The 25848-nt window shown below is 45.5% G+C and overlaps 1 protein-coding gene across 4 annotated transcripts in view; it reads right to left on the bottom strand.

Moving 5' to 3' along the window:
- Positions 1-25848, bottom strand: part of ATP6V1H (ATPase H+ transporting V1 subunit H) — a 173491-nt gene that overhangs the window by 126957 nt on the left and 20686 nt on the right. For all 4 annotated transcript variants that reach the window (XM_033929585.1, XM_033929584.1, XM_033929582.1 and 1 more), the window contains 2 exons: positions 4263-4352; positions 438-551 (listed from right to left, as the gene is read on the bottom strand). In XM_033929585.1, the coding sequence (XP_033785476.1) occupies positions 438-551; positions 4263-4352 (204 nt within the window). The remainder of the gene's footprint in view (positions 1-437; positions 552-4262; positions 4353-25848) is intronic.

Below are 25848 nucleotides of genomic sequence, written 5' to 3'. Positions count from 1 at the left end.
CGATCACTTTTTTTCTGGGCTGCATTTTGATACTATATCACCGGCATGCCACGTGCCTTATAGGCGGAGCCTGCATGTCCATTAAAGCCAAATAAAACTACAGCTAAAAGCGGCTTTGGGGACCAAAATAGTTTGTCTGGTATATCCGAAAGTCCGTTATATACAAGTCTGCTATATCTGATGATTTTCTGTATGTATATAATGGTACTGGGCCATTATAAACATACAGAGGTTCTGTTATATGCGAGTCCAGTATAACGGGATTATATTGTATTGGAATTCAGAAAAGCACTAAAAAGCACAGAGGATTCTTAGTAGTGAGAAAGCAACCATGATCTGCACTATGGTACCAGGAATGGAAAATGGGCACAGTAGATTTACCTGGCAATTATCTGCTCTCATATTCCATGTTTTACCATAAGATTTGTACAACTTACCATGTGAACAGTGAAAAGGTCCTGGCGATTCAGCATAGGTAGAAAGTAGGACCAAGCAGTATTTTTACCACGTCTGGCATAGTCAAAAAAAATACTAACACGCTGGTGATTTTCCTGCAAGGTAGAAAAGATAAAAGTAGAACAAAATCTATTTCAGCTTAATTTCTCACAGAAATATTGTTTTACATGTTTACTAAAGCAAGTACTTTACAGTACATTTGAACTGTTTTTGCTAAATCTTCTCAGCAGGAAGCTACAGATTCCAAGGTTTAACTTTTCCTATACGAGGGGCCCCTGAAAAGTTCTCAGTCCAACCAAGAAAAGAATGATGCGGAGCCATGAAACTTACAAGTTATTTCACACTTTTCTTGATACTTTTTGTTTCAATGATATGAAACAAAAAGTGTCAAAAAAGTGTGGAAAACTTGTAAGTTTCATGGCTTAACATCATTCGCTTCTTGGTTGGGCTGAGAACTTTTCAGCGGTCCCTCATAATACCCTAAAACAAAGTAGGGGGGAAAAAAATCTCTTCAACACTCTTTCCTTTTGAGCAGATTATTTATAGAGTGGCTTAAATTCTGCCCAAGAGACCTCTGCATTACAGGGGATCCCAAGTAAGGGGAACCACTTGCAGAAGTATACAGATCATTTGCGGAGGATGGCCCCCACTCCAAGGGCAATTCTTTAGCAGGGGGATTATACTTGCACCACTTGAGTGAGTAAATATGCAGAAAACTGGCACTTATATGCATTAAGTGGCAGCAAAGCAACTGACCACTATTCTGTAAGGGCGCACATAAGTGCCATAGCATATAAATGCAAAGGAAAAAGTTCACATGGGTGCAGCCTGACAGGGGCATAGGTGAAGCTGCCACTTAAGTGCACAACTTACTGAACAGAACAGTGTTCTTCAATGCAAGGCCTGGAACCAAAGAAGGCCCTTGGAAACCTCTGGGACAGCCTTCCATCAACATTCTGGCTTTGTTTCTGCTATTCTTTGCCTCTCTAACAAAGTTCATGATGGAAAGAAAGAAACAGAAGGAAGGAGAGCTACAGGTGTCAAAAGTAATACTTTATAATAGATCCTAAAGCTAAATGGGAGCCCATGTTGTTCAAAAAGAAGTGGAGACTTCTATTTAATAACACATTTATATGGATATATCAGATGGAAAAAAAAATAACCTATCTGACGTACAAGTGGTTTAAGCAAAAGGAAACATTCTAACCTGACAACCCAGAAATTACAGCTACTTACCTTAACAGGTGTTATCCAGGGTCAGCTGGCAGATGTTCTCACATGTGGGTGATGTCATCCACGGAGCCCAGTATAGACAGTGCTAAAGTATACTGTCACTGTAAGCTTTAGAAGCTTTAAGACTGCCCCCATCACACATGCATGAGTGCCTTCCTGCTAATGATCGATGTCGAAGATCGATGCAATGGTAGCGCTAGGACTCGGTACCACAGAAAAGCCCAAGTTGCTGGGTGCCCGACCCCAGGCCTATTATCTTCTTGTAGAAATAAAATGCAGAAACAAAAATAAAATATTTGGATAGACATTTATTCTTCTTGTTCTTTGGGAGGGGGGGGGGGGTTGTTTTCTTTTGGTTTGTTTTTTTAGCTCTGGAAGATCGAGAAGAGATCAGCAGGAAAGAGAAAGCAGCACGGATGGAGTAAAAAGAAGGCTGAAAAGCCATCAATGCTGCCAGGATTCAAAAATGCCCACAGGCCCCAAAAGTGAAAATAAAGAAATTAAAAAAAAAAGTTTAAAGGATTTAAAGAAAAAAAACAACTAAGAAGAAAAATAGAGAAATAATGGAAAAAACAAAGTGGGAAGGCAAACTCAACTAGACAAAGTCTAGATGCGTCATCTTCACTCCACAGAAAATGAAAAACTGACAACTTCGTAAGCCAGCATCAGGCAGGAAGGCACTCGCGCATGCGCGATGCGGGCAGTCTTAAAGCTTTCTAAAGCTTAAAGTGACAATACACTTTTAGCACTGTCCATATCAGGCTCCGTGGATGACATCACCCACATAAGAATACTGCTTGTTCTAGGATAAAAGGAGCATCCCTCCTTAAAATATAATAAACCTGCAAAAGCCATTTATGATCTGAAAGTAGAGTCAATTAAACAATTAATGTAGTTTTAACCACTGATTCTGTATCATAGGTTTCCAGTAGTTTAGAAACGTTAAGGACCACAGCCGAAGATTCTAGGGTCAAGCCTGGATATGGTTATAATGGTTCCTTTATAGCCACAGATAAATATATATGTGTCAAATGTTGTATAGTTTCTTGTAAAGCTGCTCTTAAGTAATGATGAAACATGTTTCTTGTTGAAACCAATGATAACTTAGGGCCTCTTCTATCAAACTGCGCTAGTAGTTTATAGTGCGGTGAGCCATGCTGAATGGCCCACGCTGCTCCCGATGCTAATAGAGTTCCTATGAGCATCGAGAGCAGTGTGGGCCATTCAGCGCGGCTCTCTGTGCTAAAAACTGCACTAAAAAGCATTTGAGGATTTGATAGAAACTAAACTAAACTAAACTAAACCTTAGGTTTGTATACCGCGCCATCTCCACAAGCATAGAGCTCGGCACGGTTAGAAGAGGCCCTTAGTGTAATTTATCAAGCAGATGTTTGAGAAACTAACCGTGATTTCCAAGGCTTCAATTTTCCTCTTCAATAGTGTATTTGTCTTCACTAAGTTGAAGATAATATCTGAGTTTTTAAATTTCCTGACTTTATATGATTTCTATATTTCCTTCTAAGTGAATTGTCCTTGGAATAAGTAATTGAATTTTCAATAAATATATAAAAAAAAAAATAAATGGAGAAACATGATCAAATCTTTTAGCATTATAGATAGGTTTTACTGCTGTATTCTGAATAAGTTGTAGTTGTAATTGATGAATCTGGGAAGAAGGCAAACCAACTAAGAAAGAATTACAGTAGTCTATTTATAATTGCCTTATTATCCAGGTAAGGACTAAGAGACTGAATTTTCTTAACTGCTACGGTTTAAAGTAGCACTTTAAAAAAATCACCTCTTTAATGTTTCTCTCTAAAATTCAGGGGTGCATGATCCTGTACAAGATAATTGGGGGGGGGACTTTGTAGATGTGATGATATTTTTTCAAGCGAAGAGCACAAATAACTTTTTAATCCAAGAGTAGACACTGAAGGAAAAGATATGCTGAAATCTTCTGTGCTTGTTTAAAGTACTTTTAATCCTGAACTTCTCATTTCATACATTGATTCTAGCTGTGCACGTTTTAATTACTGTACTCACAGTAGCAAGACCAGTACCAGAGAAGCAAATAAATGACTTTAAGAAACCAACTCATCATATGTTTACATATATTTTGGCTATGTGACTTGAACAAATGGAAAACTATACACTACATTTCAAAAGACTTTCTTTAGGATTTTACACACTAGGACTTCCATGACCCCCTATCAAGCCAACATTCTTATTATTTATTTATTTTTAGGTAGGGGATTGAAACAACACAGTTCCAGACTTTGTTCCTTTTATCTAGCTGCCCTCTATGCCTGGAAAAAATTGCCCAAGTATGTCCGCCACGCTGCTTCCCTTGTTTAAAAGCAGACTGAAAACCCACCTTTTTGATATAGCCTTCAATCCAAAAGCCTACTCCACACTACCTAGTCAGCAGATGGCTAAATCCATAGGAGTCAGCTCTGTCAGTGCTACAGGTGCTTGAGCACCCCCAAAATTGAGTGTGTTCAGGGAGTGGTCATTTCCATTGGGTTTAGCACCCTCAATCATTTTGAAAAGTTGGCTCCTAAGGCTGAACCTACCTGCAATGTGTCATCCACCAGGGTGAGAATGTACTGCACTGTTTGCTCCTTGGAGATGTGTGTCATCAAATTTATGAATGTTTTTGCACACTGAAATGACACGAAAATAACATTAATATAGCACTCTTTGAAGAACATTTTTCAACCTTCCCCTCTTCTTCCTATCCCTGTCTTCCCTTCCTTCTCACCTTTGGCAAACTCATACAAGCTGCCTCATCCACCCACTCGCTCAAAAGTTTCTCCCTTCCCTCTTCAGCTCCAGCATCTTTTGCCACTCTCTATCTTTTTGTAGGGGGGTATATCCCTTTATTTCTATCCAGTCTTTTACAGCTGGCACAGACACAAAAATGCAATCAACCATATGTATAAATGCAGAATAAATACAACCAAGGGCTTACAACAAAAAATAAGCATTATAAATAGACTGGGTTTTCAAATAAGTTTTTATTCCTTTCTGAATCTTCACAAAAAAGGAGAAAAAAAATCCTGGGCCTGAATTACCCACATTGGTGAAAACATCTTGCTGATATATGATACTTTATTGTTTAAGAGGAAACAGGCACCTGTGCTATTTTATAAAGATTCATAGGTGCCTATGTGACTTTATAAAATAATAAAATAGAATAATTTTCATAAATCACCCCTACATTTACAAGTCTGGACACTTACACCTCCTCAACAGCAGGTGTAAATGTTCACACTTAGATTATTTAAGTACACATAAGAATATAAACATTGCCATACTGGGACAGACCAAAGGTCCATCAAGTCCAGTATCTCTTTTTCCAACAGTGGTTAATTCAGGTTACAAGTATCTGGCAACATACCAAAAGAGTAAAACAGATTTTATGCTACTTATCCTAGAAAAAAAAAGTAGTGGATTTTCTCAAATCCATCTTAATACTGGCTTGTGGACTTTTTCTTTTAGGAAATTATCCAAACCGTTTTTAAACACTACTAAGATATGAGTGTTTAAACTTGTTTTACTACTTCTCTGGCAATGAATTCCAGAGTTTAATTACATATTGACAAAATAAATATTTCCTAAAATTTGTTCTAAATTTACTGCTTAGTACTGTAGTTTCATTGTAAGCCCCCAAATCCTTGTATTTTGGGAAAGAGTAAACAAGTGATTTGTTTCTCCTGTCTCCACTCCACTCAGTATTTTAGATTTCAATCATATCACCTCTCCGCTGACTCTTCTCCAAGTTGAAGAGCCCTAAACTCTTTAACCTTTCCTCACAGAGAAGTCACCTTTTATCATTTTTATTTCTTTTCTCAGTACCCTTTCTTAGATACAGTGACTAAAACTTCACACAATATTCGAGGTGCAGTCACACCATGGGGTGATACACAGACATAATAACAGTCTCAGTTTTGTTCTCTATTCCTTTCCAAATACAGTGGAACCTTGGTTTACGAGCATAATTTGTTCCAGAAGCATGCTTGTAAATCAAATTACTCGTATATCAAAATGAGTTTCCCAATAGGAAGGGAAACTCGCTTAACTGGTTCCACCTCCCCTCCCCCATGCTGTTCCACGCCCCCACACCCCCGAGGCCACTGGTGCGCTTCCACATCCACCCCTCCCCCCCCGCGAACCAGCATCGCCCCCCACCCACAAACGCTGCCCCCCCTCCCCGTGAACCGGCATCAACCCCCCTCGCAAACCGGCATCCCTCGCCCGCCCAAACTGAAGGCTTACCCCCAATTTGGCACCGGCACGTAGCACCAACCCACAGGAGGTACCGGTGCCCGAAGATCGTGCTGCTTGCCGGACTGGGCCTTGAGCATCTGCGCATGTTCAAGGCCTTCTGAGAGCCAGAAGGCCTTGAGCATGTGCAGATGTTCAAGGCCCAGTACGGCAAGCAGCACGATCTTCGGGCACCGGCACCTCCTGTGGGTTGATGCTACGTGCCGGTGCCAGATTGGGGATAAGCCTTCAGTTTGGGCAAGCGGGGGATGCCGGTTCGCACGAGGGGGGGTGATGCCAGTTTGTGGCCGGACGGGCGATGCCGGTACGTGGGCGGGGAGACTCGCAAATCAAGTCAATGCTTGGTTTGCGAGTCACGATTTGCAAAAATGTTTTGCTCATCTAGCAAAACACTCGTAAACTGCAGTTCTCGCAAACCAAGGTTTGACCGTAATCCCTAACATTCTACGGTATTTGCTTTCTTAGTTGCCGCTGCACACTGAGCAGAGGGTTTCAACATATCAGTGACAACATCTAGATCCTTTTCCTGGAAGGTGACTCCTAATGTAGAACCTTGCATCACTTAGCTACAGTTTGGATTCCTCTTTTCTACGTGAATAATTTTGCAAGTGATCATATTAAATGTCACACATACTCATTAGAGACTTCTATTCCGCCTGTACCTTGCAGTTCTAAGCGGATTACAATTGAAGATGGCTGGACATTTCCAGGAAGTTACAATTTTAGGGTTAGATACATAGAGAGGCTAGGTTTTGAATTAGGGTTGGATACATAGTAGTTACAGTTTAAGTTACAATTTAGGGTTAGATGCATAGTAGAGGCTAAGAGGGGAAGTTTAAGTAAGGGGTGAAATTTGAGGATAACTTGTAGGGAGGATGGAATTTAGGGTTGGTTACATGAAAGAGTATGCAAGGAGGGGGATGTTGCGGGGGGGGGGGATAAAAGGACAGGATAGTTTCTTTGAAAAACAGTTTTGATTTCTTTTCGAAAAGATTTAAAGTCGCTTGTAGTTGTCAACAGGTTAGAGATGGAGGGGTCTAGCTTCGCAGCCTGCGTTGCTAGGAGGCTGTCGTACATCTTCTTGCGTTGAGTGCCTTTGAGAGGTGGGTAGGAGAATTAGTGTATTCTATAATATGAATACTTGTGAATTCCACTTGTCTCTGCTCAAACTCCACCCTTTTTACATGCCTACTGGTAAAATGAACAACATGATGTCACTTCTAGGTGCAAGAACTTAAACCAACTGAAATCTGGTGTAAATCCCTGCATCTAATCTGCCGTATTCTGTTAACATTGTACACAAATTCTTGGAATGTCAATGTCCCGCTCATGCCTCTCCTGTGGCCATGCCCTCTTTTCGAATCCATGCATAAGAATTTAAGCATATATTAGAGAATAACACAGGGACAAATTTGTACCCGTCGGAACTCAATTTCCCCGTCCCCGCATGTTTTGTCGCTGTCCCTGTCCCTCTACCTTAACTGCCCAAGTCTCAAACACTTATGATTTTAAAGTGTTTGAGGCTTGGCAGATGAGGATGGAGCTTGCAGGAATGGGGCAGAACTCGCGGTCCCAAGCTAAGGGAGCAAAAGGGAAAGTAGATGGCATGGATGGGCAGACTGGATAGGCCACATGGTCTTTATCTGCCTTCATTTTTCTATGGTTCTATGTTTCTTGAGGTACCTAAATGCAGATCTACTATTTGGGCTCTATAATACTTGTATTTCCTGATATTTCTAAAACCTCTCAGGAAAGGGGAAAAGCAAAGAGTTATTGTCTTGGGGGGCAAACGAGAAACTCAACGGAAAGGTTATGTGTTAAGTAAAATGGTAGGAAGAATATTTTCCATTATCCCAAACAGTTACAGTATATAATTTTCTTCAGCATAGAAGTCCTATTTAAAATTTTTGCTCTCCTTAGTAGGCTGATGTTGGGAAGGGAAGTGAAGTTCTAACGCAAGAGTCCGGCTTATAAACAGGCTTTAAAGTGTGTGTTTTTGTATCATAGGAAAATATATTTTTCTCCTTTTAATAATTTAATACTTTACCTCACTTGTTCTGAACTATTCTAGTTCTTTTTGCAAGATATTATTAATTACTGGAAACATGGTTAATAAGTGTTAAATAAAAAAAAAAAGAAAGAAAGGGACATTAGAAGTTAGCATACATTTTTGTCACCTTATTTCTTTATAAAATACAGTGAAACCTTGGATTGCAAGTAACTTGGTTTGCAAATGTTATGCAAGACAAGCAAAACATCTGATTAAATTTTAACTTGATATAAAAGCAATGTTTTGCAATACAAGTATATACAGTATACACACATAACAACTGAGCCGATGGTTCTTCTCTCTGACACTGCGGGAGTGTAGTGACTGTTCTAAACAAGCAGTCTTGCAATACAATTGCATACAGTATACACGCATCACATCATCACAACTGAGCCGATGGTTCTTCTTTCTCTTACGCTGAAGGAGTGTAGTGACTGCTCTAAACGAACGAGGTCTTGTAATACAAGTACATATAATATTTTGTATTAAAGTTTTTGGGTTGTACAATGAATCGTCTGAGTTTCCATTATTTCCTATGAGGAAATTTGCTTTGATATACGAGTGCTTTGGATTACAAGCATGCGTCTGGAACAAATTGTGCTCACAAACCAAAGTTTGACTGTACAAACCTGAAAACTTTGCACATAAGTGTCATTATTCTATAACATGCGCAAAAGCCTGGCATCTAACATTAGGTTATAAAACGAGGGGGTAGATCTATTTGTTGTGAATGTTCTGAAAACCAGACCTGAGAAAGGGGTAACTCAAAGAATAAGTTGTAAATCATATGTACAGGACACATTTATATCTGTTTTGTTCCTACAATGTTTTTCCAACCAGACATCAATTTGCCCATGCTAAATAAAGAACGTCACCTCAAACATTCTTGTGAGATACCACAAGTAAGTGGCAGATTAATTACTGAATATCATTGTCAGCATGGACTCTTTCATCTCCTTACTAAAGGACCAGATCACTCTACATATTCTAAAAGCAGAAACATTATATTAATTTGTCAAAGTTATACATACAAACAAATTTTTAACAAAAAAAATTTATGGAGCTCATTTTCAAAAAAGAGAAATGTCCAGAAGTGGCATAAAAGGGAAGATGGATGTTTTTCTCACCAAACCCTTCCAATTTGCTATTTTCAAAGCCTGTTTCTACGTGTATATCTAAGCAGTTGATCTGCAGTTTGTCTAAATCTCAAAACGCATGTGTTAGAGGTGTGGTGTGGGCAGGACTAGGGTGAGCTTATGATTTGGACATTTTTCTGCCATAATTGAACATTTAAGAATATGCTCAGGGCACAATTTGGATGTCTGAGGCTAGATCTGTTTTAACAATGAATAAGTGCCAAGAAGATGCCTAAACTGATCAGATGACCACTGGAGGGATGTAATCATGACCCCCCCATGCAGTCCCCCAGTGGTCACAGACTTCCCCTCACCCCTCCAAAGATATGAATGAAACAGTGCATTTCTGCTTGTATGACAGCTTCAGATCTTATGGTTAGCCTATTAGAGCAGCAAGCAGGTTCCTGGAGTAGCCTGGTGGGCAGCGTAGTGAACCATAGAGATGGAAAGTCAGGCCCATACTCCACTCTAACCACTACTACACTTACAGTGGAATTTGTGAGTCTTCCAAACCCAATCCTAATCCCACTGTACCCATGTAAATACAGGTGTCACCTGCAGGTATAAGAGCTATTGGCGTGTACAGTTGGGTACATTGGGCCTGATTCTATAAATGGCTTCTAAATTGGTAGGCGCCATTGGAAATAGCACCTATCGCATGTCCATCAAATTTAGGCCCGTACTTGCTATAACAGCCTGTATATACAATTCTAGTTGCCACAGGACCTCAAACACCCGAGGTACTACTATTATAATTTTTCATGACCTTACTGGGGTTGGATATTTATCATCGGTCTTTTCATGAATATTTTATTCAATGGAGGCACAATTGTTTTTAATTATTTTTATGTGGTGAGCTACTATATTTAAAAAGAGCACTTATCTTTCAGATAGACGGCAACCCATCCATTTCACTGCACACCACAAACGGCCCGTGTGAGGAGAGCATATTAGAAATCTTATCCCTAAAGCTTAAAAAAGGCAGAGGTGATATTTTGAAGAGTATTAGCTCCTGAGGAAAGCAGTGAAACAGCTGGGTAGCCATCGGGCTGAAAGATAAGTGCTCTTCTTAATATAGTAGCTCACCACATAAAAATAATTAAAAAGCAATTGTGCCTGCATTGAATAAAATATTCATGAAAAGACTGATGATGAATATCCAACCCTAGTAAGGGCACGAAAAATTATATTAGTAGTATTGAGGTCTTGTGGCAACTAGAATTGTACATACAGGCTGTTCATAGCAAGTAGAGCTATATTAATTGAACAATCTGATTTTCCTTTTTGTGGTTTGAATTAAAGAATGACACGGTGGCTGTTACCCACGGCTAGCTCACTGCGGGTACGGGGACAAGGCCATCCAGCATCCCATGGAGCGGTGAATGGCCTTGTCCCTACAGTTAAGGGAGGGAACGCGTGCGGCCCCCTGTCTTCTTCCTACCAGCCAAATCTGTGTCTATCTCCCTCCCTCTTACCTTCGCGGCACGTTTTAAGTTTACAGATTAACTTGCTCAAGCCACCGGAGCCTGCCTGCAGTCGCATGCATCTGTGAGCGGAAGCCTCTCCTCTGACGCAACTTCTGGCTGCATCAGAGGAGAAGCTTCCGCCCACAAACGCACACGACTGCAGGCAGGCTCCGATGGCTTGAGCAAGTTACTCCCAAATTACAACCATTATATCTCTCTAATCTAGCTTGCCTGAGTTCAGGACAGGCAGGTGAAGTCGAGCAGAGGAGAAAGAGAGGAGAAAATCCACCGAAGAAGGCACGAGGGAGCAGAGAGAAGGCAGAGGGTGAGGGGCTGAGGCGAGAGGTAGCTCTGCCCACTCCCTGACATCACCCGAAGCAGACTCGAAGCTCCCCCTTAAAAGGGGAGGAGCCAACGGCGCGCGGCGAAGACAAGCGGCAAAGGCACTCGCCTTAGTGAGAGCGCCTTTGCGAAGGGCCTCAAGAAGGGCCGAGGCACTACACCCAAGGACACCAGGGAAGGACAGCAGGCAGAGAGGGATAGAGAGAGGACACCGACAGGCAGGCAGAGAGGGATAGAGAGAGGACACCAGCAGAGAGAGATAGAGATAGAGAGATAGAGATAGAATGGAAGCAGAGGGAGACAAGAAGATGAGCTTTCCAGTGTTATGTATGACTACCTCCCCTCGGGGAGACAGTCATATGTATGCCAGGAGTTGAAAAGCCTTAAGAAGGAAGTAAAGCGACTAGAGGACAAGATACAGTAGCTAGAAGGACTTCACACTACAGAGGACCCAATCAGTACAGCTATAAACTTCATGAATTAGAGACACATTGAGGAGGAGGTCAGGGAACTCGAGAAATTCATTGAGGAAGCTTACAGGAGAGTGGAAGAAAACGAACTTCAAATAAACGATGAAGTTACATCAACACCAACATGGAAAGGAGAACAAGAAGCAGATGACCTAATAGAAGACACCCACAGAGGAACATCGCACGAGGGGGAGAAAATGGCTAGTCAATGCCCAGGAGAGGAAGCAGCGAAGCACACCGAGGACATTGACCTGAGACCAAAGCAAAACCTAAAGAAGGAAAAGTCAGCGATCCTAGTGGGGGACTCGATCCTGAGGCATGTGGACAGCCACATAGCAAGAGGGCGAGAGGATAGACTGGTGACCTGCCTCCCAGAAGCGAGAACCAAGGACATCGTGGGCAAAATTGGAAAGATCCTGGAAGGAGCGGAGACGGAAGAGACCACAGTAATGATCCACATCGGGATGAACAATGTCAGCAGGAGAGACTACAGAAGAAGCACGCTGATAGAACAGTTCAAGATTCTGGGAAGGAAGCTGAAAATGAGGACCCAGAAGATAGCGTTCTCAGAGATCCTACCAGTACCGAGGGCAGATGTGAAAAGGCAGGAGGAACTACAATCAATAAATGCGTGGATGAGGAGATGGTGTGAGGAAGAAGGGTTCCACTTCGTGATGAACTGGACAACGTTCTGGGGCAAGAGCAAGCTCTACAGGAGCGATGGACTGCATCTGAGCGCGGCGGGAACCAGACTTCCAGCAAACAACGTCAGGAGATGAATAGAACAGGCTTTAAACTAAGAAGAAGGGGAAAGCCGACAGTCGACCAAGCGTCGACGATTCGGAAGAAGGTATCCCGTGAAGATACCGAGGGGAAAAAAAGCTGGGAAGAAACAATGGACAAATTACAGGAGTCGATTAACCCAGAAGAGGAGGTTAGAAGGATTATAACAAAAGAGAAGAAACTAAAGACCGAAGCACTGAGAAAGGAAATGAAGACAAGAAAATACCAGGATCTAAATTGCATATATACTAATGCAAGGAGCCTAACAAACAAAATGGGGGAATTAGAAGCCATGGCCAATGCAGAGGACATAGACATCATTGGAGTCTCTGAAACGTGATGGAATGAAGAAAACAAATGGGATACAGCACTGCTGAGGTACAAGCTCTATCGCCAGGACAAGTCAGGACAGAAAGGAGGTGGAATAGCCTATACATAAAAGAAAGCATACAATCGACAAAAATGGGCACAGCAGAGACGACCAACAAACTGGAATCGCTATGGGTTAAAATACCGGGATGAAAAGGGCCTGAAATAAAGATGGGCCTATACTATTGTCCACCCGGGCAAACCGGAGATATCAATGAAGAAATGGAAGCCGAGATGAAGCGAGAATACAAAAGCAGTAACACGGTTATTATGGGAGACTTCAACTACCCCCGGATAGACTGGAATCTTGAAAGCTCAAAATGCGCTAGGGAGACAGAATTCCTGGAGGCTATACAAGATTTTTTCATGGAGCAGCTTGTTAGAGAACCAACGAGAGGAAATGCAACTCTGGATCTAATCCTAAATGGGTTAAGGGGACCTGCAAAGGAAGTAGGGGTAATGGGACCGTTGGGAAACAGCGATCATAACATGATTAAGTTCAAGATTGAGGTAGGAATACCGAAAGGAAAGAGAACCATAGCAACAACTTTCAACTTCAGGAAAGGAAACTACGAAGCAATGAGGAAAATGGTAAGGAAGAAACTTAGGAACACTTCCAAAAAATGGCAAACGGTAAAACATGCCTGGTCTTTTCTCAAGAACACGGTGAACAAGGCGCAAAATCTGTATATCCCCAGATTCAGAAAGGGGTGCAAAAAGAGTTGAACAAAAGACCCAGCGTGGATAACTAAAATAGTGAAGGAAGCGATAGGCAATAGGAAAACTTCATTCAGGAAATGGAAAAAGGACAAAACTGAGGGGAACTGGAAAGAGCACAGGAAGTATCAAAAAGAATGTCATCGAGTGGTTCGAAAAGCCAAAAGAGAGTATGAAAAGAGGCTAGCCAGGGAAGCACGAAATTTCAAACCGTTCTTTAGATATGTTAAAGGGAAGCAACTGACTAAGGAGGAGGTGGGACTGCTGGACGACGGAGACAGGAAGGGAGTGGTGAAGGAAGAGAAAGAAGTGGCAGAAAGACTTAACATGTTCTTTTCGTCTGTATTTACAAACGAAGACACATTCAACATACCGGAACCTGAGCAATTCTTCAATGGAAATCAAGCATAAAAATTAACATCCATGGAAGTGAGCCTTGAAGATATAAGCAGGCAGATAGAAAAACTAAAAACTGACAAATCTCCGGGTCCGGACGGAATCCATCCAAGGGTTCTGAAGGAATTAAAGGAGGAGATAGTGGAACTATTACAGCAAATTTGCAATCTATCCCTGAAAACAAGCATGATCCCAGAGGACTGGAAGATAGCCAACGTTACGCCCATCTTTAAAAAGGGATCAAGAGGTGACCCGGGAAACTACAGACCGGTGAGTCTGACCTCGGCTCCGGGGAAAATGGCGGAAGCACTGATAAAAGAAAACATCGATGAACATTTTGAAAGAAATGAACTTCTGATAACCAGCCAACATGGTTTCTGCAAGGGAAGATCGTGCCTAATGAACTTATTGCACTTCTTCGAAGGAATTAACAAACTGATGGACAAAGGAGACCCCATAGACATCATATATCTAGATTTCCAAAAAGCCTTTGACAAGGTGCCCCATGAACGCCTACTCCGGAAACTGAAGAACCATGGGTTGGAAGGAGACGTACATAGATGGATCAGAAACTGGTTGGCGGGTAGGAAACAGAGGGTAGGAGTGAAGGGCCACTACTCGGCCTGGAGAAGGGTCACGAGTGGAGTCCTGCAGGCCTCGGTGCTCGGGCCGCTGCTATTTAATACTTTCATAAATGATCTAGAAACAGGGACGAAGTGTGAGATAATAAAATTTGCGGACGACACCAAACTATTTAGTGAAGCTCGGACTAAAGAGGACTGTGAAGAATTGCAAAGGGACTTGAACAAACTAGGGGAATGGGCGACGAGATGGCAGATGAAGTTCAACATTGAGAAATGTAAAGTATTACATGTGGGAAACAGAAACTCGAGGTACAACTATACGATGGAAGGGATGTTATTAAATGAGAGTACCCAAGAAAGGGACTTGGGGGTAATGGTGGACTTGACAATGAAGCCGACGGCACAGTGCGCAGCGGCCGCTAAGAAGGCAAACAGAATGCTAGGCATAATCAAGAAAGGTATTACAACCAGAACGAAAGAAGTTATCCTGCCATTGTTTCGGGCGATGGTGCGTCCGCATCTGGAGTACTGCGTCCAATATTGGTCGCTGTACCTTAAGAAGGACATGGCGTTACTCGAGAGGGTTCAGAGGAGAGCGACGCGTCTGATATAAAGGGGATGGAAAACTTTTCATAGGCTGAGAGATTGGAGAAACTGGGTCTCTTTTCCCTGGAGAAGAGGAGACTTAGAGGGGATATGATAGAGACTCATAAGATCATGAAGGGCATAGAGAGAGTAGAGAGGGACAGATTCTTCAAACTTTCGAATAATAAAAGAACAAGAGGGCATTCAGAAAAGTTGAAAAGAGACAGATTCAAAACGAATGCTAGGAAGTTCTTCTTTACCCAACGTTTGGTGGACACCTGGAATGCGCTTACAGAGAGCGTAATAGGGCAGAGGACTGTACTGGGGTTCAAGAAAGGATTGGACAATTTCCTGCTGGAAAAGGGGATAGAGGGGTATAGATAGAGGATTACTGCACAGGTCCTGGACCTGTTGGGCCGCCGCATGAGCGGACTGCTGGGCATGTTGGACCTCAGGTCTGACCCAGGAGAGGCATTGCTTATGTTCTTACCTGATCACTCGTTGAGATTTTTAAATGGCAATAGAGTAGCTGTTCACCATATTTCAAAGGCTCACCTTGCCTCAACCAGAAATGGTGCATTTTTCTACTTAGTTCCAATATTGTGGAACAATTTACCAGTAGAGTTAAGGAAGGAAGAATCATTTCAAAATTTAACAGACATCTAAAAGCACATTTTTTTCAAATGGCTCTCCTGAATTGAATAATGGAACGGGGACCGCAATCTCCATTAATTTGTACTGATTCAGGTTGATTTGGATTTATTTATTTCATATAACAGTTTTAGTGGATATGTTTTAGAAATTTTTGATACTCTCAAGCTCTGCCAGTGATAGATCTGCAAGTTGTATTAAGACCTGCACTAAAGTATGACTGTTTGCCATCAGGCCGCTTCAGAGACTTTTCTATCTCTTAAATTTGTTTTATTTTATTTTTATTTCTTCTTCATTAATTCTATTTCTTTGATTTTTGATCTTGGAAATGTATTATATGCTGTTATTACTTATTTTTAGTTTATCAGGTACTTTAGCTAGATTGTGAGCCTTCGGGACAGATGGAGAAATTAGGTTCTTACCTGCTAATTTACTTTCTTTTAGCTTCTCCAGACCAGTAGAGGTTAACTTTACGAATGGGTATATATCTAATCATGACCAGCAGGTGGAGACTGAAAACAAAACTTTGGGACAGTATATCCTAGCCCCTCCTCTCTATTTCCCTCAGTCTGCCGAATAGCCAAGCAGAACCAAGAACTGGAAAACAACAGAGAGAAAAAACAATACTCCGAAAGGAGTAACAAATAACATACCCAAAATGCTGTTGGAAAATGCAGAGGAGAAATTCCCGAAGGAAGAATGTCCCCACAGCTCGCCAGCTAAGCCAGCCGAGCCACAGCCGCTGTTCTTCAATTCTCCCCGGCCCTAGAAAAATACTAGAACCCGCAGCAAAAACCCAAAAACTGCCCGCGCAACAGCCCCAACAACAACAACAACAGACAGGGTGGGGACCTCTACTGGTCTGGAGAAGCTAAAAGAAAGTAAATTAGCAGGTAAGAACCTAATTTCTCCTTCTTTAGCACTCTCCAGACCAGTAGAGGTTAACTTTACGAATGGGACGTACCAAAGCAGTCCCTCTCACGGGCGGGACCCCCGAAGGGCCGATACCAGTACACGCTCACCGAACACCGCGTCCCGACGCGCCTGCACATCAACCCGATAATGACGAACAAAGGAATGCAAGGAAGACCAAACCGCAGCCTTACAAATATCCACTGGAGGCACGAGCGACGACTCAGCCCAAGAAGCCGCCTGACCCCGAGTGGAATGAGCCTTGAGAAACTCCGGAACAGGCTGCTGTTTCAGAAGATAAGCGGAAGCAATCGTCTCCTTGATCCAGCGCGCAATAGTAGCCTTAGAAGCGCCAGCTCCCCGACGAGGACCCGCCAGGAGGACAAAGAGATGATCGGACTTCCGGAATTCCTGGGTCCGCTGCACATAAGAGCGAAGGACCCGACCGACATCCAACTTGCGCAGCTGCCGTTGCTCAGAAGAGCCCTCCCGACCACCCAAGACCGGGAGAACCACCGATTGATTGACATGAAAAGGAGAAACAACCTTCGGCAGAAAGGAAGGAACAGGCCGCAAGACGACCCGCTCCCTAGAAAACTCCAAGAAGGGAGCCCTACAAGAGAAAGCCTGCAGCTCAGAAACACGCCTAGCAGAAGTAATGGCCACCAAAAAGACCGCCTTCAAAGTAAGGTCCTTCAAAGAACAGTCGTCCAAGGGCTCGAAAGGCGGACGCACCAAAACAGAGAGAACCAGATTAAGATCCCAAGAGGGAACCGAGGGCCGTAGGGGAGGCCTAAGCAACTTGGCCGCCCGCACACATCAGGAAGAGCCGATAAACGCTGACCTGACACCAACCCTCGAAAAGCCGACAGGGCCGCAAGATGAACCCGGAGAGAAGACCAAGCCAGGCCTCTATCCAGGCCATCCTGCAAGAACTCCAGAATGTTAGGCAGAGAAGCGCGAAAGGAGGTCACTCCCCGCGCCCGACACCATTCCTCAAAGAGATGCCAAACCCGCACATAAGCCCGAGAGGTAGAAAGCCTCCGGGACCCCAACAGTGTAGAGATCACCTTGTCTGAATATCCCTTCTTGCTAAGGCGACCCCTTTCAAGAGCCACGCCGTAAGACAGAAGGGAGACGGGTCGAACATGGGAATGGGACCCTGCATCAGAAGGTCGTCCGAGAGAGGCAGAGGAAGAGGATCCGCTACCAGGTGCCTCACCAGAGCCGCATACCACGGACGGCGAGGCCAATCCGGCGCCACCAGCACCACCAAACCCGGATGGTGAACAATGCGAAGAAGCACTCTGCCCACCAGCGGCCAAGGAGGGAACACATACAACAGCCCCTCCGTTGGCCACTGCTGGACCAGAGCATCCAGACCCTCGGCCAGACCGTCCCTGCGACGACTGAAGAAGCGGGGCACTTTGGCGTTGCCACCCGTGGCCATCAGGTCCATCAGGGGCTGCCCCCAAGCCTGCACTATCAACTGAAACGCCTCGGCGCCGAGACACCACTCTCCTGGATCTAGGAAGTGACGACTGAGGAAGTCTGCCTGAACATTTTCTACTCCGGCTATATGAGAGGCCGAGAGGTCCAGCAGATGGGATTCCGCCCAAACCATGAGCAGAGCCGCCTCCTGCGCCACCTGAGTGCTCTTGGTGCCCCCCTGACGATTGACATAAGCCACCGCCGTGGCATTGTCCGACAGCACTCTGACCGACTTGCCCAGCAACAGGGAGTGGAAAGCCAACAGCGCCAGACGGACCGCTCTGGTCTCCAACACGTTGATCGACCAGGCGGCCTCCTCCGCGGACCAGGTGCCCTGAGCTGAGTGACCCAAACACTGAGCCCCCCAACCCAGGAGACTCGCATCCGTCAGGAGCACCGTCCACTGCGGGAGATCCAGACCCACCCCCTGAACTAGGTGAGGGGTCTGGAGCCACCAACGCAGACTGCAGCGCGCCAAGCCTCGCAGGGGAACCGGAACATCCATCCCGTGCCTCTGGGGAGACCACCTCCGGAGCAGAGCATACTGGAGAGGACGCATGTGGGCCCGCGCCCACCTCACCACGTCCAGGGACGCCGCCATCGACCCCAAGACCTGGAGGAAATCTCGCGCCCGAGGACACCGGAACGCCAAAAGCAGGCGAATCTGAGATTGCAATTTGCTCACCCGGCCCTCTGGGAGGAAGACCCTCCCCAAGGAGGTGTCGAACAGCACCCCTAGGTACTCCAGACGCTGAGCCGGGACCAACCGACTCTTGGAAAGGTTGACCACCCAGCCCAGCGACCGGAGAAACTCCACCACCCGAGCAGTAACCCGGGAGCTTTCCTGCAACGACTTTGCCCGAATTAACCAGTCGTCCAGGTAGGGGTGTACCAGGATGCCCTCCGACCGCAAGGCTGCCGCGACGACCACCATCACCTTGGTGAACGTCCGAGGAGCCGTGGCCAGCCCAAAGGGAAGCGCACAGAACTGAAAGTGCCGACCCAAGATCGCAAAGCGCAGGAAACGCTGATGAGAGGCCCGAATGGGAACATGCAAGTAGGCCTCCGTCAGATCGAGAGAAGTGAGAAACTCCCCCGGCTGAACCGCCAGAATGACCGACCGCAGAGTTTCCATACGGAAAGAGGGAATCTTGAGAGCCCTGTTGACCCCTTTTAAATCGAGGATGGGCCGAAAGGTCCCCTCCTTTTTGGGCACCACAAAGTAAATGGAGTACCTGCCCGTGCCCCACTCCGGAGGGGGCACCGGAACAACTGCCCTGAGATCTAGCAAGCGCTGAAGGGAATGGCGAAAAGCCTGCGTCTTCCCCGGAGTCTGACACGGAGAAGCGAGGAAAAAATCCGGCAGAGAGCGGGCGAACTCCAGGGCATAACCGTCCCGCACCACCTCCAGGACCCACTGATCGGACGTGATCTCGGCCCATTTGGGGAAAAATTCGCGCAGCCGAGCCCCCACCGGAACCAAAGGGGGCGCCGGCAAGGCGTCATTGTGCAGGACGGGAAGCGGGGGAACCGGCGGAGGGATTCCCTGCCCCCCGACGGGCCCCCTGAAAGGGCTGCATGCGCTGGAAGAACCGACCCCGGGAAAATCCCGGAGACTGGAAAGAAGCAGCCCCACGCCCAGGGCGATACTTGCGAAAATCCCGCAAACGCCCCCGGGCCGCACCCCCCCGAGACGCCGGGCGGGCACGGTCCTCCGGCAGACGGGGAACTTTCGAGTCCGACAGAGTCTGAATCAACTTATCCAAGTCCTCTCCAAACAAAAACGACCCCCGAAAGGGAAATTTAGTAAGCTTAGCTTTGGACGCAGCATCCGCCGCCCAAGCGCGCAGCCACAACACACGCCTTGCGGCCACGCCAAAAGCCATAGACTTAGCCGAAATTCATATAGAGCATCTGAGAGGAATGAGGCCGCCATCTCAATCTTCGCAACCTCCTGATCCACCAGAGACCAGTCGTCAGACTCTCGATCCAAGACCCGCTCCGCCCACGGAAACACGGCGCGAGCGACCAGTCCCCCACAAATAGCCGCCTGGACCCCAAAGGCAGAGACCTGAAAATTTTGCTTAAGGATGCTCTCCAATTTGCGCTCCTCAGGGTCCCGCAAGGCAGAACCGCCCTCAACAGGCACGGTATGCCCCTTGGAAATTGCCGAGACCACCGCATCCACGACTGGCGAAGCTAACGTAGCCCGATCCCCTTCAGGAATGGGATACAGGCAAGCCATGCTGCGCGCCAGCCGAAACGGCGTCTCCGGCGTTTTCCACTGCTCCAGAATAATATCCCGAATATCCTGATGCATAGGAAAAGAGCGGGAAACGGAACGGATCCCCCGTAACAGGGGGTCCCCCACACGCGGAGTCTCCGGCGGCGCGTCCTCAAAACGCAAAACCGAAGAAACCTGTTGAATAAGGTCAGGCAGCTCATCTTTCTGAAAAAGGCGCACCACGGACGCCTCGTCACTGGAGAACGGGAAATCCGACAACCCGCCGCCAGCTTCCGTCCCCTCCAGAGAGTCCTGGAACTCCTCAGAAGGGTCCAGGTCCTCCTCCAGACCGACCCGTTCCTCCGACCACAAATTCTCGTCCCACGACACCCGCGGACGCTTGGACAAGGGAGGCGGCGGAGGGGACGTCACGCCAGACGAAAGAGGCAAAGCCGCAGGGAGCGCGGAGGAAAACCCACCCCCCGAAACCCCCTGGGCGCAACCGGGACCCCCAGCCGCCTGAAAATAGGCTCTGCATAAAGAAAAGAAAAATTCAGGAGAAAAACCCCCCGAGGGTCCCAAGGGACTCCCTGCCACAGCAGGGGACCCAGCAGAACCTTGCCCCTGCATAGTCAAAACAGGGGGAAGGTCACCTGAGGTGGAAGACAAAATGGAGGGGCCAGACAGAGAAGATGGCGGTTTTCCCGCCAAAAAAGCTCCCTCCATAGCCTGAAGCGGCTGAGAAACCTGAATAGTCTCAGCCGCTAAAGCAGGCAAGCCGGCATCAGCTGTCAAAAAATCAGCTGAGAGGGAATCCTTCGGGGAATCCCTCCGTGGGCGGTTGTGGAAGACCGGGCTTCCCCACTGCTCCAAGCCGACTCGCGAGGCACCATCGGCGGGGAGCTCTGGGCGCCTGCAGCCGCTGCCGACGGAGCTCCACCACCTCACCGACCCAAACCGCCGAGTTCAGGCCGGCCGCGAGTGCCTCGCGGCTGGACTAAAAGTGTGTCCTACTCCCCCGGAGAAGGGCACAATTGCTCCATACGCGACCTAGCTATAAAAAAAGTGCTGGTTACATGAAAAAATACAGTAAAATACAGTTTTCTTAAAGGGAAACAACCCTTCAGACCAGCACTACCTCAGGATTTTTTTTTTTTTTTTTTTTTACAGAACAGACTCCACAGGCTCTCGAAGCAATATGCCTTGCTTGACTTAGGGGGCAAGGCTTACTGCTGAGGCTCCTCTAAAAAAATGTGGGGAGGTGGAGGAAGTGGGGGGAGGGACCCCGCTCGTGACCCGCCGGGTTTAACACCCCCGAGGTCGGACGAACCCCCAAACAGAGTCCGCCCAAGCTCCGTCCGGCTAAAAACAGGGACAATAAACCCCCTAAACAAATTCCAACAGCCCTACCAAGGGAGATGGGTACAGATCACTCAACACCTGCTGGAGACTGAAAGAAGACTGGGGGAAATAGAGAGGAGGGGCTAGGATATACTGTCCCAAAGTTTTGTTTTCAGTCTCCACCTGCTGGTCATGATTAGATATATACCCATTCGTAAAGTTAACCTCTACTGGTCTGGAGAGTGCTAAAGAAAGGGCAGTTTTTCTCAAGTACCTACCGTATATATTCAAGTGTCCTGCCCTGGCAGGCTCTGCACCCAGCCCCCATCTTTCCTCCCCTCCCCTTTCTGGCTCTACGCCCAGCACCCTTCCATCCTCCCCTCCCCTGTCAGGCTCTACACCCAGCATCATTCTATCCTCCCCTCCCCTGTAAGGCTCTGCACCCAGCACCCTTCCCTCTCTCCCCTGTCAGAGAGTGCACCAATCCCCTTCCTTCCTTCCTTCCCCCCTCCCCTGTCAGACTCTGCACTCAGCACCCTTCCTTCCTTTCCCTGTCAGACTCTGCAAACTCCCTCCCTCCCTTCCAGGCTCTGTTCCCGCCTCCCTCCCTGCCCTAGCCTCATACGGTACCTTATCTTGGCAATCCGCGGTGGAGGTGCAGCGGGCAGGAGCAAACTTTCCAAGTTCCTGCCCTACTGCTAACCGGCTGCCACGAGTTCCTTCGGCCGCTGAGTGGCACGTGCAGGAGCGTGATTTGGCGCTACTGCTCAGTACTGAGAGGCATCCTTACTGCCTCTCAGTATCGAGCAGCAGCGCCAAATCACGCTCCTGCTCGTGTCGCTCAGTAAAATGCAGGAGCAGTATATCAAATCTTAAATGTAATGTAATGTAATTTATTTCTTATATACCGCTACATCCGTTAGGTTCTAAGCGGTTTGTAGAAAATATACATTAAGATTATAAATGAGAAGTAAGAAGGTACTTAAAAAATTCCCTTACTGTCCCGAAGGCTCACAATCTAACTAAAGTACCTGGAAATTAATAAAGAAGAGAAAATAAAGATGGTTGAAAAAAGAAAGTGTACATTTTATGGATAAAAGTCTGTTTTGAGAGGAATGAGGGGCTGCTGCCTTTTGGGGGCTGTTCCTGTTTGATCCCCTTCCTCTACTGGTTGCGTGAGGTTTTCCACAGAGAGAATCAACTTTGGGGTAATATAGATGTTTTCTTTGATCTAATTTAAAAGAATAGAGTTATAATTATTGAGGACCCAGTTTTATTTGTAGGTGAGGAGAACATTGGGTAAGAGCCAGCTACCTTAAACTGTGATCAAAAAGCTGAAATTTATTTGTTTGTCTCCAGTTGTACATTAACTAGTGCAATTCTTTCTTGTAATTATTAAATTAATTCTTTCAATAAACCAACTTGATTATTTAAAGCTCATTTCTAGTTTCCGTTGCCTTATTTGGGGGACATTGCTTGTGAAGGGGGATCAGATAAATAAGCATAAACATCTACAATTTTGGTGCCAGTATATTAGACCAGGGTTTTCCTGGCCTAATTTACTAGTGCCTAACACAGACGACTACCAACACCTAGGTCACACTCAAACTCTGCCCCCTTTATGGGTAGGTACCCTGATGTAGGTATCAGTAGAGACCAAGCCAATTTCCAAATGGAGTTTAAATTAATCGTTTTTACATTTGCTTTCAATGTCATTTTCAATTATTTATTTATTTATTTAGTTATTCATTTATTTAGCCCATCCTCCCAATGGAGCCCAGAACGGGTTACATGAGTACATTCACAGTTTAGACAGGACGAGACTTAAGTGGAAGTACAGACTTGGCGGACATAACATAGTTGATATTGCAGCATTCACAGAACAGACATAACAGAACATAAAGGTAATACAGCTTTTGCGTCGCAGGTGTGCACATAGTTGATAGATAGAAACATAGAAGATGTCGGCAGATAAGGGCCATAGCCCATCAGGTCTGCCCACTCCACTGACCCACCCCCAAGTCTACTATCCTAGGGATCCCACTCCTGGTGACAGGTTCCCTTGGCTTAACCCTCTAAGGGATCCCACATGGGCATCCCATTTGCTCTTAAATTCTTGCACGCTGTTTCTAGTGGGTAGCATAGTTAAGTTTTTCTGGGAATGGCATTTGAATTTTAATATGAAGCACAATTTTGTAGTGCTTGGAGTGATTAGTAAGTTTGGTAGATATTTAAGTTATATTTGCGGTGGCATTTGAGTTTCATTGGGAGTCCATTTGGTGTACTAGGAGATGCCTTTGAGTTTCATTCATTAATTTAGGCCAATTTAAAAAAAAAAAAAAGTTCTGTATGAAAATCGGCTAGGAACTGCCAATCTAGGTGCCATTTATAGAATCAGGCCCATTGGGTTTTGCATGAACTGGCCGGTGGTCCTAGAGGACCACCAACCAGTCAGATTTTCAGGATAGCCATTTTTTTAATCAATTTAGCTTATTTTACTTTATTCTAGACTATTTATATTTTGTTCCCCTCCCTTTTGTTTTGGTTCCTCTTCCCCTCTCTTTCTCTTTATATAAATTGCATTTCTGCCCATTTCCATCCTGTATCGGTAAGTTAATGTTTGGCAGTGCGTTTGATTGTTTGTAGCATTGTTTGTTATTTATTTCTAATGTACATTCTTATTATACTTTGTTTTTCAATTATGTAAAACCGCTTTGAATTTTAATAAGGCGGTATATCAAATTTTTAAATAAACCTGAAACCTGGGTTTTGAAGGGTTCACTATACAATATAAGGAGGCTATAGTGTGATGTGTACTTGGAACTTTTTATGTGGTGTTCACTGCAGTGCTCCCCAGGGTGCATCACTGTTCTGCTGGGACATCTGTGTGGCCAGTCTTCTAAGAATGATGGCCCTTCCTACATCTCAATGGCTTATTCTGTGCGTTATTGTTTTGGATGTGTTTTTTAAAAAAATGATTCAAAAAGATAGATGCACCGAACACAATCACATCTATTTTGGGGGGAAAAAAACCCAAGATAGACGTTTTATAGTTTTGAAAATGGGCATGTTTGTTACTGGATTTTTGTGTGTGCTCCACAAAACGTCTAAACACAAATTCAGATGTCATATCAAAAATGATCCGCCACACTCTCCGCGACTACCTGTGGCATGTGACAAATGGACGTCTTTCCCAAGGTTTGCCACAGGGAAATTAAGGAAAGTATATAAACCCCAGTGCAGAAGGGCTGACCAGGTCAGTGCCCAGGACAATAAATTAGCTGACTACCTGGTGAGTGACAATGAAATGGAAATAGAGCAGGAAGGCTTAGACTTACCTGAAGCAGTTCCAAAGTCAGGCAGGAAGAAACTGCCTTGTTATTGTCCATTGCCTATAAGGCAGAAAGCTCACAAGCAGTTTCCCCTCAGAGAAACGGCATGGGCTGAGGAAGGAATGCCCTTCCCCCATCCAAAGCCAAGGGGGAGTGGTTCTTTCCCTCAGCTTAAAGCCAGGCTCGTTAGAGAGCAGGGGGAGGAAGGAGGAAGAGCAGAACGAGGCTTGGCAGTAGAGCAGAGGCAGGACGGGGCTGAGCAGTGCCTCAGCACTGACTGGGAAATGACGGAGGAACAGGCTGGTAATTTGGCCACTGAATTCCTTCCCCCAGAACCCATGGTGTTGGAGGAAAGTGGGGCTATACAGGAAAGCTGGCCAGAGGAGATGGAGAGCTGAATATCCTGAAAAGGTCTGTGAACAGAGGTCTTGTTTAGGCTGTATTTTGCTGTTTGCTCTTTGAGCTAATGACTGTGGGAGTTACTAGGGAAATAATCCTGTACTGCAATTTCACATGCGGTTTTGCTGAAGTGTGGAAAGGATACAGTAATCTCCTCTGCAGGTTATGTGCACAGCTGAACCAAACGCCAGGCTGTAATGCTGGCTAGTTTTAAAGCCCAGAATTTCCTGACTTCCACACTCGTGAAAGTGCCCAGCTGTAAAGAAATTGCCATAGCAACTAACTAATTCAATTAGTCTGCCTGCCTCATAGGAAGAGTGAAATTAACCCTCTCAGGGAAAAGCCTGCTCGGGACTAGGGAGAAGGTCCAGCCCAGTTGGAGAGATTAAGAGCACTGTAGGAAAGCACAGAATATTTCTCAATCATGAACAAGAATGTCTCTCCTGTAAAGCTACAATGGAGAGTTATTGATGCTAACTGTTTCACCTCCTAGCCTCATGGAATATTAATGACTGTATGTGATTTACCAACCCAGTCCAGAGTTGATTACTGGGTGACTAAGAGTGAAATGAACTTTTTCTGTTGTTTTTGTATGAGATGCATGCTCCCAGGAAAACCCGGAGC

This window comes from Geotrypetes seraphini, chromosome 2, assembly GCF_902459505.1.
Source record: "Geotrypetes seraphini chromosome 2, aGeoSer1.1, whole genome shotgun sequence".
NCBI lineage: Eukaryota > Metazoa > Chordata > Amphibia > Gymnophiona > Dermophiidae > Geotrypetes > Geotrypetes seraphini.
This window is presented reverse-complemented; position numbering and strand designations above follow the sequence as displayed.